The sequence below is a fragment of the Polypterus senegalus genome, chromosome 7, assembly GCF_016835505.1.
Source record: "Polypterus senegalus isolate Bchr_013 chromosome 7, ASM1683550v1, whole genome shotgun sequence".
NCBI lineage: Eukaryota > Metazoa > Chordata > Cladistia > Polypteriformes > Polypteridae > Polypterus > Polypterus senegalus.
In genome coordinates this window covers 130,799,467-130,813,858 of record NC_053160.1, presented here as the reverse complement: position 1 = coordinate 130,813,858, position 14,392 = coordinate 130,799,467, and the positions used below count along the sequence as shown (strand labels likewise).

General features: G+C 34.1%; 1 protein-coding gene across 8 annotated transcripts in view; it reads left to right on the top strand.

The window, feature by feature from the left end:
- Positions 1-14,392, top strand: part of LOC120532859 (EGF-like repeat and discoidin I-like domain-containing protein 3) — a 939,662-nt gene that overhangs the window by 699,648 nt on the left and 225,622 nt on the right. For all 8 annotated transcript variants that reach the window (XM_039759297.1, XM_039759296.1, XM_039759295.1 and 5 more), the window contains one exon: positions 13,345-13,529. In XM_039759297.1, the coding sequence (XP_039615231.1) occupies positions 13,345-13,529 (185 nt within the window). The remainder of the gene's footprint in view (positions 1-13,344; positions 13,530-14,392) is intronic.

The window sequence follows — 14,392 nt, the reverse complement described above, 5'->3', positions numbered from 1 at the left end:
ATAGCCATTGCTTGCCACCAGGGCTGTGAAGATGGTATCAGAGCCGGAGTCAGAGTTGGAGTCAGAAGCAGTTATCGGGTTACTGGAGTAGAGTCAGAGTAAGTAAAGATGTACCAACTCTGACTAAAAGTAAATTGTAATAAAATGTGTTAAAATTTCCAGTTTGACATATACTAATTCAATTAATCTATTATTTCTTCTAGCCTTTTGATAAATATACAACCTTCTTTTTATTTTTGTAAGTTGTCTCATTTTTAATGCTAGTCAATGTTTATAACTTTAAAATAAAGAATTTAAAAAAGCCAAAATAACATAGGTACAGCCTATAATTCCAAACTCTAACAGGTTAGGTTGATGATTCACTTTGGAAATGATAAAATGCCTTGTATCTTGTATGCTTTCAGTCAATATAGTAAATATATTAATGTAATTAGAAACAGATGAGTAGGAGTCAGTGGTACCATAAATTGAGGAGTCCAGATTTTTGTGTACTGACTCCACAGCCCTGCTTGCCTCGTTCACAGACTAAGGTAATTTGAGCATGTGAAGCAAAAAGGCAGGGGATAAATGAGTGAAGAGGTGCTTCAAGATGGAAGTGCAAAGGATGAGGCTTAGATGAAGGCTAAAGAAGATGTAGTTAAAGGTGGTTTTTGGACAATATGAAAAGTATGGGTCTTGCCCAAAAGCATGCCAAGCACAGATGAATGCAGAGGACATAGATTTTGGGGAAATCCACCTAGCCTGAGTAAATCCTGAAAATAGACATTAAACCAGTAGTGGTGGTGGTGGTGATGATGATGATGATGAAAAGTAATGAGCTGTGTAGTCTTGATGCTGATTAGCATCTGTGTTGATGAAGCGTGGACAATCTCCAGCTCTTCACAACCTTGAATTTCATTACAATACATTTAAGAAAGATATGAATGGATGTTAGATTTATATTACAAAATTAAAATTGCTTCATTTTTCATCTAGTATTTACAACTCCACTTTTAAAATTTTTGTTCTTTCAATGTGTAATTTTAGGAAATGTGTAAGATGTCATGATGAGAACTTGCTTATGCCATGCTACTGTATATGATAACATTTAATTTATTAAATAATATTTGGGATTTGCACATTATTATAATTCCTAAGTGCAATTCCTCTTTAACCAGCAATCCACCATATGATATTGCAGCATATAAGGGTTCAGAGTGTTCTTTAGAAGACAGTTGAATTGCCCACGATATAGCATTCATGCTCACATTAAATCAGCAGCCTTAGTAACAATGTCCAGGACACTTCAAAATTCCATCTGCTTCCAAATTTTGCTTCCAGCGAAAAAAAATATTAATAATATAGCACATATTTATGTTCCCTTTGTGAAATACCTACAGTACTTTTCTACAGAATAATGAGATAAAAAATAATGTGTTTACTCTGGCTAAGGCGGCCATTTTTTTGTTAATGATTCAATCTACAGAATGTTAGAAGAGTTGATTTTTTGGATATTTCAATTTTATGCTGCTTAAATCTACGATGCCAAGATTAGTAAACACTGGCCATTGGCAAATCAATACAGGATCAAGTCTGTTTTTAAAAGGCGTGAATATGACATATTTAAGCCTACTCTCCAGGCATTAATGATCAGAAACTTACTGTATTTGGCAGTACAAGAATAGCAGGATTTTAGCAAATGCATAAAAATGTGTATATTGGCTCATGCAGTCGGTAAATTATGATACATTTACACAGTTGGATGAAGTTCCTCCAAGCTGGAATATTAATTGAACTTTTTTTATACTAAAAATGAATTAAGTAGCCAAATATAACATGTTAAATAAATCTCTCTGAAATGATTACATCTCTTACAATTCTATTCATCCTTATCAAGAATAAGGTATTGTAAAGGTCAGTATCTAGTGGAATCACAAAGGGTTAGTTTTACTTCACCTATATATTTTAATTTGATTAAATGAAGATTTGCAAATTTGAATCCTCTTGGGTGTCATGTCACCAAAATCTTTATATCATCAGGCTTGTTGAAAAAAATGAGCCATCTAGAGAAATCTAAGTGCTTATTATACTCTTTACTATCTAAGCCCTCTGCTATTAAGAGATTAAGAAACTAAAAGGTGAAATAAGATTTTATGAACCAGAGAGACCTAGAACTGTAAAATTGTGGAAGCTATCCACACACATTTTAAATGTGTCATATTACATTATCGTATTGATTCATTTCGAGTGATTAAAATAAATATTATATATACTTTCAGGCAATCTAAATGCTTTTACAATTTTATTTTTCATGATCATATATATTCCCTTTTTTAGGTTCTCTTAGCACACAGTTTATTAACTCATATGTTAAAAAGAAAAAAAAAATCTTACCTTTAAACACAGTTATCTCTCAGTTGACAGACACTGATTGTAAATTAAACTTTATTAAAATCTTAAAAATATGTAAGCTAAATTTCCCTTTGCTGTATTTAGTAAAAAAATACTGACAAATTATGACTGGTATACTGTACATATAAACTAAAATTACAGTTTATTTTCACAATCATTGGCTGTCTATTTGGAGGACAATTTAGCGCATCCATGTTTCCCAATTTTTAATGTATGTGGCTATTCCCTTGACATCTAGCTTGAGTTTTTTTTTCTTTTTTATTAGGTAAAAACATTTTAGGATGAACTGATACTCATTTTTTCAATTCTGCAGTTGAATACTTTGGTCACCACACTTGCTCATCTTGTGTCCAAGCCTTTGTTCCTCATTAATCGATTATTTAGCAGCATTTTGCATGTGGCTACTATAAACAAGACGTACTTGTGTAAAAAAATCTTTACTTCTTGATTCAGTTTCACACACAATTTCAAAAGCTTCTAACTTCCAGCATTTCTGCTTTTCTAAGTGCCCATGTCTTTCAGCTGCGTAACGCACTCCCCTCTGTTGTCTTAATGACCTTCTTCTTGAATTCCAATTTGTTAATAGCTCACTCATCTCACTGAATGCATCTTTGACCTCAATCTTTCCTTTGCCCTTCAATTGTCAGAAATGAGTGAACTAACTGTAAATAATGAGATTGTTTTTCCTGCTTGACCTTCTCTCTTTCTCTCTTTATGATGAGCTCTTTAATTCCTTTCCTTTTGATACCCTTTCTGTAAATGTCTGTCATCTTTGCATGAATCTTCATGTACTACCTCTTTTGTGCAGTCTTTCAAGTCTTTTCTCACAGCTCAATGCCATGGTCATCTATTAATATGCATTTTGATGTAGCTGTGACTTAAAGACACAGTGTAAAAGGATGTAACTTAATGTTCACTCATCCTTTAATATTTAGCTAATTTTTCTGACTGATTTGATCGTTTATACAATTTGTTCCTTGCTTACTAGACTGAATTTATCCATATTACCTTCATCTGACATCCTATTATCCACATCCCTCCCAAATGATCACAAACCTTGGTGCCTAAAGTGGTCATTTACTTGTTACTATTTAAAAAATTGCTTTACACCAACCTTAGGAACAGGTCAAAAGGGGTTATCTTTGTTCATACATGATATCTTGATGTCAGATGCTTTTCAATCAATCAATTTTTCAAAATTCCACTACCTTTGATTCAGAGATTATGACTTATCCAGATTAGTGCTGTTATCATTATTTATTTTTTAAATAAAACACAATTATGCTTACAATAAAGATAATAGATTTTATTTGCTTATGCTGATGAGAATCAACAACTCTTTTTCTGAGGTCCTCAGAAATCTCCTTTGTCCGTGCCATGATACACTTCCATAAGCATGTGTTGTGAAGAGCACACTTTGATAGATCCCTGTTCTTTAAATAACACAGGGTGCTCACTCACACCTGATTGTCATCACATTGATTGAAAACACCTGACTCTAATTTCACCTTCAAACTAACTGCTAATCCTAGAGGTTCACATACTTTTGCCACTCACAAATATGTCATATTCGATCATTTTCCTCAATAAATAAATGACCAAGTTTAATATTTTTGTCTCATTTGTTTAACTGGTTTCTCTTTATCTAGGACTTGAGTGAAAATCTGATGATGTTTTAGGTCATATTTATGCAGAAATATAGAAAATTCTAAAGGGTTCGCAAACTTTCAAGCACCACTGTAGCTCTCTTCTCTTCTGCAGTAGAGCATTCTACACTTTGCTATAATATTTTCTTGGAAAACTCAAGTACTAGGGTGTTGTATCGCGTTAGCTATTATGGATGTAGTGAGAAGTCAACCAAAATGACACCTTTTGTTGGCTAACTAAAAAGATTACATCTTGCTACGATATGCAAGCTTTCAAGGCAATTCTGGCCCCTTCTTCAGGCAAGATGTAATCTTTTTAGTTAGCCAATAAAAGGTGTAATTTTGCTTGACCTTTCACTTGGAAATTAAAGAATAGATAGTGCATGATTTGTAACACTATTACATGAATTTTAACATTTATTTTACAGTTACTTCCAGTTGTTTAGGGCAAATCTTTAAATAAAAATGGTACTTTTCATAACCAAATATGAAAACCTGCACACCTTTAAGTCAGTTTCTCACAAAAGAATATGATTTCTCATTGATTTCATTCTTTTACAGGTGATTTAGTTTTGGTTCATATCGGATTAGGTATATACATTTTGATTAGCCCAAAATCAGTTGTATTAGTTCATGTTGCCAAAATGAATTATGCACTCTTCATCTGTTTAGCTTTGCTCTACAAATCAGACTTGTGTGCATGGTACAAGCCACCACTTACAAAACTGTTAATTCAGTTATTTGAAATGGTCCCTTCAATGGTAAGGTGTAAAGGAAATAGTTTAAACATAGAGGTTAAAGTGGTTGATAAAACCTGTCCAAATTTAGGAGGTATGGTAGGAATATAATAGAACAGAGAGCTAAAATGAATGTCCATGGCAGCTGGAGCGAATACAACTATTTGTGCCACAATATCTGAGAGTAGAGTACACATATTCCTGTAATGGGGCCCTACAGTACCCACCATCTACTGGACTTCTTGAATGCTCTCTTCAGGGATCTCATTCCTGAAAATGAGAGGGATTTAGTACAGCCTGACTTGCACAGTTATGTTGTAGTGTGGGACAATATAAGCTTCCACCACTAAACTGCAATTAAGAAATGGTGCTGATGCCCACAAGAGGATGCAGATGGAGTATCTTCCACCTAATTCTCCATTCATGAATCCTATCAAAGAATACTTTTCAGCCTGCAGGTGGACAGAATATGATTACCAGCCACACAACCATATTTCTTTAATGACTGCAGTGGATGCTGCCTGTGATGACATCCCAATTTTTCTTAAGGGTGGTTGAAGCACACAAAAATATTTTTTCCTTAATCCATTGCAGAGGAGAATATCCAGTATTTTGATGAAAATATGTGGACAGACCAGCAGGAGTGACAGGATAACCTGTGATATAGAACTGGCCTTGTTCTTTCCAAAATAAGTACCTAAATATTGTTTATATTTTTATTGCAACATTTATTCAAGGCTTCCAGATTTGTGTTTGGTTCTATGTGTAGCATTGTAATTTCTGTTGTCCAAAATAAAAGAAAATTCTCCTTACAAATGTTGCAGTTTTCCTGTCTTACAGAAAATAACAATGCAGTAGAACCTGGTAATGGTTTCTAAAAACATAAATACATGTGGGTTGATGCACAAGCAAATTGAGCTGGCTATACAGAAATGATAGTGAAATAAATTGAGCAACAGTTAATTATGGTTTTTGTCAATCGTGTTGATGAAGTTCTCACATCAGGAACATCATTCTCCTTACTCTTAATGTAGTTCTAAAATCAGTAATGCATTTCCCCACCTGCATTAGCATTTCGCGTTGTGTTTGTACACACTGATATTGTTTCTTTACATACTTGACTACTACAGACATTTTGTAATTGTGTTGATGAATTTCTCATCTGCCTCTGACAACTCATGAAAACAATTTGTACTTTTGTCAATCTTGCTACAGGTCTCTCACTCACCTTAATACTGTCCAGCATTGCATTAGTATTTTCAATCAACTTTTTTCAAATATGTCAGTCAGTGTTAGTAGTAAAATTGCCATTCAATTGAAAGCACATAGAAGCCCATGTTCCCAGAAGAGGTTTAGTTGAAACAAATAGAAACACATGCTGTCAATCTTGAATCACAGGCGTATGTCATGGCACTGTAGTAATTACACACAAGCATATATGATGTTCATGTTTTACCCTGTGAATAATGCTGAAAATGGAACATAAAGATGCTGTCATACAGGTACAAGAATCAGGCTTTGTGAGAGAACATGGTGTCCAAATGCATTGTATGGCAAGGGGGGAGAGAGGAGCACACAGAGGACAAGAAAGAGTCAGGGGAAGGGGTAGAGGGACAGAAGTGAATAGGTTCCATAGGGTGCCTAATGACCTCAGCCTGAAGCTGAAGCTGGTTGACGGGTGCAGTCTCAAATGACATGGTCTGCAGTGGCTGCTGGAATGAGAACAGGTATCTGATCCCACATTTACTATACAGTATTTCTGTATGAGGTGCAACATTACATTTCTGCAGTTTACTGTAAATAGTAGACCTCTGTATAACAGTTGATAAACTGATAACCTTTGTACTGTCAGAACAGTACCACAGCCTGTTTTTCGTTTACATTCATGAAACGAAATTTACAATATAATTACAATGTTTACACCACGTTTAGTAAAACGTTAATAATAAAAGTTATTACATTTTTTAAAATGTACAGTGCAATATTGTTCTAAACCAATTTAGAATAAACATTTAAGCCAATCTAACATGTATTTTTAAACGAAAAACTATTTTCAATCAACACAAATCTTGATGATTTTAATTTTGCCAACGTTAAATGGTTCCCACAGACCCGAACACAACGTAAATGTTAATAGTGTATTTCACAGAAACGATCCGTATTGTTTAGTTTGATGTATGACACGACGTGACGGCAGAAACCCTCTAAAGTACACAATGATGCGTATTATTTGGTTTGATGTACTGTTTTTCCCTTCTTATTTTTATTGCTTAATTTCTGAATGGGTACTTGTGCCAAAAGCTGCTGAAACCTTCCAAACGTAATTTTATGAAGTCAGTCGTGAAATGAAGGTGACACCACTTCGGGGTCTGTAACTGCAGGTCTACAACTGCGGTGACATATGGTGCTGTGGCTCTGCAAGTGGATGCTACTGCTTAATTGGTCGGTCTTTCTCTATATTTTGAGTATTTTTCTTAGTAAATCTTGTATTATACACTGTTTAGAGGAGCAGCTTCCTGACTGAGATTACTGTGGAGGAAGACAGGTTTATTTTTTGATTTTTGTGTTTGTATAGGTGTCATTAATTTGTATGCATTTTTCTTTTTCCTTTGGGACATTCAGTCAGCACTGTAAATACTCCATATAGTCATCATTTTGGGCTCCATTGCATTACTGTTTTTGTGTGTTCTTTGCGGTATTGGACTGGGTATAGATATATATTTTTCGTAGAACATTATTATTGTTTTTCTTTATGTGCACCTGCAAATAAAACCTTACTTTATTTTTGCAAAAACCCAGCCCTTTTGTGTCCGTGTCTCCCTGTCTTACACCCTAAGACTGGTCACACTCGGTCCTCCATATTAGACACCTTGAGAGTAGGCTGGTTTCCCCAATTCCCACCACACGGGGCATCACAATGTGCCAGGCCAGAATGGGGGGGAAATCACAATATGTGCTTCTATTGCTGAATTAGGGGTAATTCACCATGCTAACATCCATTGGACCCTGCAACACAGACAAGCTCCTTCAGTTCTTAGATGGTCTCTACAATGCCCTCATCCTGAAAATAAAAGGGTGATTATGAGAACCAACATGTCACTTTATGTGGTAATTTGGGACAATGTAAGTTTTCACATCTCCAACTGTGTGAGAGAATGGTTTGAAACCTACCAACAAATAATAATGGTGTTATTGCCACTATATTCACCATTCAGGCCAGCTGAGGAATTATTCCCTTCTTGTAGGTGGAAGGTGTATGATCGACAGCCTCAAAATCAGATTTCCCTACTAGAAGCAATAGATGCTGGCTGTGAGGACGTCACACCTGAGGCTTTTTCGAGGTTGGGTTTGGCATGCAAAAAAAAAAAAAAAAGACCCTCTGTGTTTCAGAAGGGAAGACATCAGGTGTGATGTAGACACAATGATGTGGCCTAATACACATGAGAGACAGGGTGCCACTTAAGACATTTAATATTTTGCACTTTATAATAATTTAAATATGTATATATATATATATATATATATATATATATATATATATATATATATATATATAGTGTGACTTTAATGTACTGTACTATGCAGTATTTGGTGCTGTGTTCTAAGTGTATATTTTTTCTTTGTCAGTTTTCTGATGCATATAGGTTCATGTGTATCATTTTGCTTTTCTCAGTTTCAGCAATTATATTGTGTAAAGTTTCAAATACAGCCTTCACATTTTATTTTTGTGTCTGGGCATGTTTTACTCTACATTAGGCCTACATTTTTGCACTTTTCAAAGTCAGTAAGGTTTTGGTAAAAGTAAAAAAAAACATTTGATGTCTAAGTCTTAAAACAGTGGTGAAAGGTTTTTATTCATTGGTCACAATGTTGAAGTGATTGACTGACTTTGTATGTTTTGACAAATGTGAAAATAGATTTTGATTGTTTTACTGTCGTTTGCACAAGTGAGTCTGTATTGGCTGAATGGCTGAACTGTTTTGAGAACTGCATTGACAGTGGTGAGAATGACATTCCTGATATGAGGATTGCATCAAAGTGATTGAGAAAAACTGTAATTTTAAATCATAAAAATCTTACTTCCATAGTGTATTTAAATGTTGACAACATGACTAAACATTTTGACTTGTGTTTCTCTAGGCAATGGTTTGGAGATTTCACATTTTGGGGGTATTGGCTAAATGGTTCACAAGAGAACTACATTTTGAAACATGAACAAAAGGTTTTTAATTTATTACGTCATTTTGCTGGTTATCCAAATTATTGTCCTGTAGTGTATAAACGGTTCTGAGGAATGGACAAGCAGTTGAGAGAACCTCAAAATTATTTAGATGAGTTGTACAAAGCAACTGAGTAAAACTCAGTAAAACTGTAACTAACCCCTCACAAGTTTGATTTTTATGCTTTCCAGAGATTGCACAAGATTAATTAGAGGGTACCAGCCCCATCCAGGACCCCCCATTTTGCACCTCAATTACAATTTTGAAGTCTGTAGTTCACAAATTAGTGGCCAAGCTGCATATCAATGATTGAGTTCACTGAGTGACAAAGTCAAAGGAGAGAGTTGATGGGGATATGGGGAGGAATACATAGTCTCTGATGTGACCATGATTTGCCAAGTTAAACATTCTCACAGGGCTTTTATTTGGACAAATTTCACAAACTTCAAGAAGAAGAAAATGTATTATGTTGTGCAAAAGAAAAGAAAGATTTTCTTTGAGAATAATTGGATTTATATCATTCTAGACTCCTCTATGTCAAGCACTGAAAATAAAGCTTTGTTTAATGTTTTTAAGCAGCAACTGTGCACATCAGCATTTTCTCAAAGCTGATCTATCCAGCTAAGCAGAAGATTGAGGCTGGAAGATCAATCCAAAGGTATAATTTACCAGAAAGTCAGTTAAAAGTTTAAAAACTCTTCTCCACAACATTTTTAAAACCTGAAGATGGTCTGATCAAAGAATGAAAAAGAAGATAAAATGAATGCAAATATAGAAGCAAATATTACATGTTATCTTGTCATAAAAAAGTAAAAAATTAGATGGTTTAAGTTCAGGCAATCTATTAATAATTGTAAGAAATACATCTTATATACAACATATACATATCCTTTGTGTTATTTATTTTAATTATTCACCTACTTTTTTTTATCTCTTTATATTTGTTTTATTTCTGTTTATTTCTGTATATGCTTGCTTTATTTCTGCTTAACTTTTTTCTCTTGGCCACTTCCATATTTCTTTCTGTTGGCCTTCCTTGTTCCTTTACTAGTATTTTTATTACCATATTAATATTATTACTATTATTATCATTCATTATATTTTATTAATCTACTCTGCTCTTTGTTAATACCACCATACTGTGCTGTGCCTTCATTGTTCTAGTAAATATATAAAAATATAGATATATATTTTATATATATAGATAAAATATATGAACTAAGCAACAGTATTTAAATATAAAAATATTCATAGTCATATCATTCTCATTATGAACACCTAGAAAAGGCTAATAAGATTTAACTTACAGTTACATAACAATGAAATTTGGAATACAATTATTGAAATTAATAATATGTTTAGTTACATTTACTCTAAAGAAATAAAAATGACATGTTTAAGACATATGTTTATGAATTAATATGACTCTCATGCCAACAATGTCCTCAATAAAATGAATCTCATAAAAAGCGATGGTAGATACTAGTATTTATCCTTAGGGCAGGAAAGCGCCAGGTCCAGATGGTTATTCATCAGAATTATATAAAAAGCTATATGCTAAAAAGTCCCTTTTAATGTTAATTATACTTAAGAGGCTAGAGAAAATAAAACATTGTCAAAAAAACTATACCAGGCATCAATCACTGTTTTTTCAAAGTTGACATAAAACATCATTTGAATCAATCTCTTTACTGAGTAATAACATTAAGATTCAGGCAAAAGGTTTAGCAGAAACAATTGAGAAAATTCACCCTTCGATAATAATCCAAACTAAACTCTTCAAACATTTTAATTTTTTTTATAATGCTTTAGTCTGGATATTGTCAGATGGGTGCGCTTATTCACTGTACTATACAAATCTGAGTTCAGACCCACCAAATGTGCATTAGTGCCCTAAAACTTGGTTTTGTACAAACTGTAATAATTCTGACAATTTTAAAATGAAAAGCAGAGTGGATTAAAACTGTTAGTAATAATGATGTTATAGGTAGCATTTCCAGACTCAAACATGTTTATTTCAAAGTGTGCACCACAGATGATCTAAATTATAGCTGGGAATGGGACATTTCAGTTCAAATTTATGATAATGAATGAAAGTGAGCAATCAACAAGATTCATTCTTCATTTATTTGTATAAAACATGATGGAATTGGACTAAAAATTGTACATGGTAAATTTATCCACAAAATATCCAAGTGAAGATTTGAAAGGTGTCATCAATCACCTGACCCACTAAGTCATAGGTACCACTGTCCAATTTTCAGAATTGCCAGGAGTTACTTTTCTAATTAAATTTTGTTCAGATTTCGAAGCATGTCTTTACATCTTGTGGACGCTAGAGGCGCTGTTGGCCCGTGAAACCCACCAGACAGATGTCGAAGAAATACTTGTAAAAAGCACCAAGTATAATATTTAATACACCACATACATGCCACAATTACCAATAAATCAATAATCACTATTCAACAAACCTCCACTCCCAGCAGCTTTTTCACCCAACCTCCCAACCCGGCTCAGCTTGCTGGGTCTGCATCAGTCCTTTAAATAGTCCTTGACTCGGAAGTGTTCCTTCTCTTCTTCCGGGTCAAACGCCACATCATCCGTCTTCAAGTAGCTTGGAAGTACTGTGGGCTTCCATTCTCGTGACTCCAAAGTACTTCCAGGTTATAAGAAAAGTAGGAGTCCCCAGGTCCTTTGTGAGCTCCCCCTGGCGCCCCCAACGGCACCCAACAGGGCTGAGAAAATGGACTCCATGTCCCATGATGCCCTGAGGGAATCCGGGGGAGGCAGTGTCCTGGAAATGCTGCCATTCTCCACTCTTTTAGTTCTGGGACGTCCCGGCCGGATTGAACTGCTGGCTGCCTATCACAATCCGTGCCTGTGCATTTGTATATCTATTACTTGGATTTTCTGAACATATTCTTTTGTATTGCACTCTTGTTTTCTTTGTTTCTTTAAGCTGTTAGCTTTTCAGTTTTTGTCAGTACTTTGATGTTTTAAAACTTATTAAGCAACTAGATAAAGTTGGCAGGTATCCACACTTCTAGGGATGAAGCAGTGCAGTCCTAATGTTCAACTTTTTCACGTTAATAAATGGGGCTGTCAATTTTAAGAAGTGGAAAACCTGTTTTGTTTTGTTTTCGAACATTTTTTGAGGTTACTTTTTTTTTTTTACTTCACAAGACTTTAATAATTTAAAAACTGAATATTCAAGCTTTTATTTTTTATGCATTTTAATTTTACTTTCTAGCGAGAGAAAGACTTGCTTTTTTTAATTTAATTTATAAGAGTGTCACACCATCATTTTAGAATTTCTGTGGGAGAATAATGAGTTGTTAAGAGACCGTGAGTGGTTGCTAAGACCAGCCTCCCAAAAGCACTACGTTTGTATCTCAAAGACTTACTTTAAAATTCCAGCGCAGCACCAGTAGCACTTTGTCCGTAATTTCAGATTTGTCCATTGAACAAGTGCAGTTTAGCGATCTACGTAATGATTCATAGCTTTCTTATTTAGATTTTTTTTCTCTTGGATTTTTGTCTTTAGTTGAATAATAGTGATTTATTAAACAATTCTTTGCAGTTTCTGTCTGATTAGAATAACGGCTTATCCCCTTGGTGTACATAACAAATCACAGTCTTTTGAGAAACCTGTTTTGTTTTTACTAATTACAACTTAGTAGTTTTGCTCTCTCTCCTTCTGTTTTTGTCAGGAGACTATTGAAAGAGCTCGGCTGGAGATAAAAAGGCTGCTTTCATGTTTTCACAACAGGCATAATAGTCAGAGTTCTGCACCATGTGCCATCTTCTGTATTTTGCTGATTACTGTTTTTGTTAAAAAGTGAATGGCACATTTAAACCAAATTTAATTTAGCTTCTTTATGTTACCTGTCACCTTTGACACTATTCTTTCTTTAAAAGTGCATAAAATGTTTATTTAGTATATTTAGATTTGGGAGTGTAGTGCAGTGCAGGTTTTTTTTTTTGTTTACTGTGAACCCTACATGTGAAAATATTGATATTACTATGATCAGAATCATTAATGAAAACATATGTTAATTAGGACTCTTTATTTTACAAATTGCTGAAATATTTATATTTACAAAAATGAACGATGCTTCAAAGTTGGTTTGCTTTTTGGTCCATTACAATGTTAAAACACAAATGTTTTTTATGTGAAGTAAAACTGTTAAGAGTTGGGTCATCTATGAAAAAATTCAATTCGATTAGTAGAAAAGACATGTTGGCACAAAGCAGTAAGAATGTAAATGATAGAATGTTTCTAAGGAACACAACCTGTACAAAGAAAATAACCTACATTACTGTACTAAATGTTTTGCTTTGTGGTTTTAGGCTGCTCAGAGCCATTAGGGATGAAGTCTGGCCATATTCAAGATTATCAGATTACAGCTTCCAGCATCTTTCGAACTCTCAACATGGACATGTTTACTTGGGAACCAGGCAAAGCACGACTGGACAAACAAGGCAAAGTTAATGCATGGACTTCAGGACACAGTGATCAATCACAGTGGTTACAGGTAGGATTTATCTTATTTTTTTTTAAAAAAAAAAGTCTGTTCTCTCCCTTTTGTCTTTTGAAAAAATTCTTACTTTTTACAGTGGTTAGATATATGCACATAAAATTTTTATTTTTATTAATGTTTGCTGAACATGCCTAGGTATATTTTGTGTTATTTTTGATGTTTTGGTACTGTTGAGGAATGATGATTACTGTACAACATTGTTTTTGCTATTATGAGCTTTGCTAAATCACATTCCATACTAAACTAAAAAAAAAGAAGGTTTTGTCCACTCAGAACATAGTTCTCATTAAAAAGTGTACACAAAGCTTGTTAAGAATAAAACTTGGTGATGTGGAAAGAAATATTTAAAGGCGGCACTTGGAATTTGTTGCCTATTTAGCAGAACATTTCTTGAAATCCGTCTCTTTCATACTATGCAGCTAGTTTCTCACTGCAATTAACCACTGAAATCTCAGACGTCGCTAGATCAAAAAGCTGACAGTTATGTCAATGTACCTCATATTTACATAAAGTTATTAATGACAGCTTATTCCAACATGTAGCAGTATTACATGGAATTAAGTAATTATGAATACCTTTGACATACCAGTCAAAAAAAGAACATATGTAGATATGCCTAGCCCATAATGAATTCTTGCAACCCCATTTTTAATTATACAGTGAGAGCAATAAAAATCTTTACTTTGGTTGTGGTTGAAGTACCTTCATTCATTCCTTCAGATATAGTATACTAATGCATAAAACAAAGACTCCCTTCAGGAATTTCCAAGTAATCTCTACTGTTTGTGTGATGTATTCTGCTTTACTGTATAGTTTTTTATTCAGTCATTAAGTACAACATGTATTCCTATTTTTGT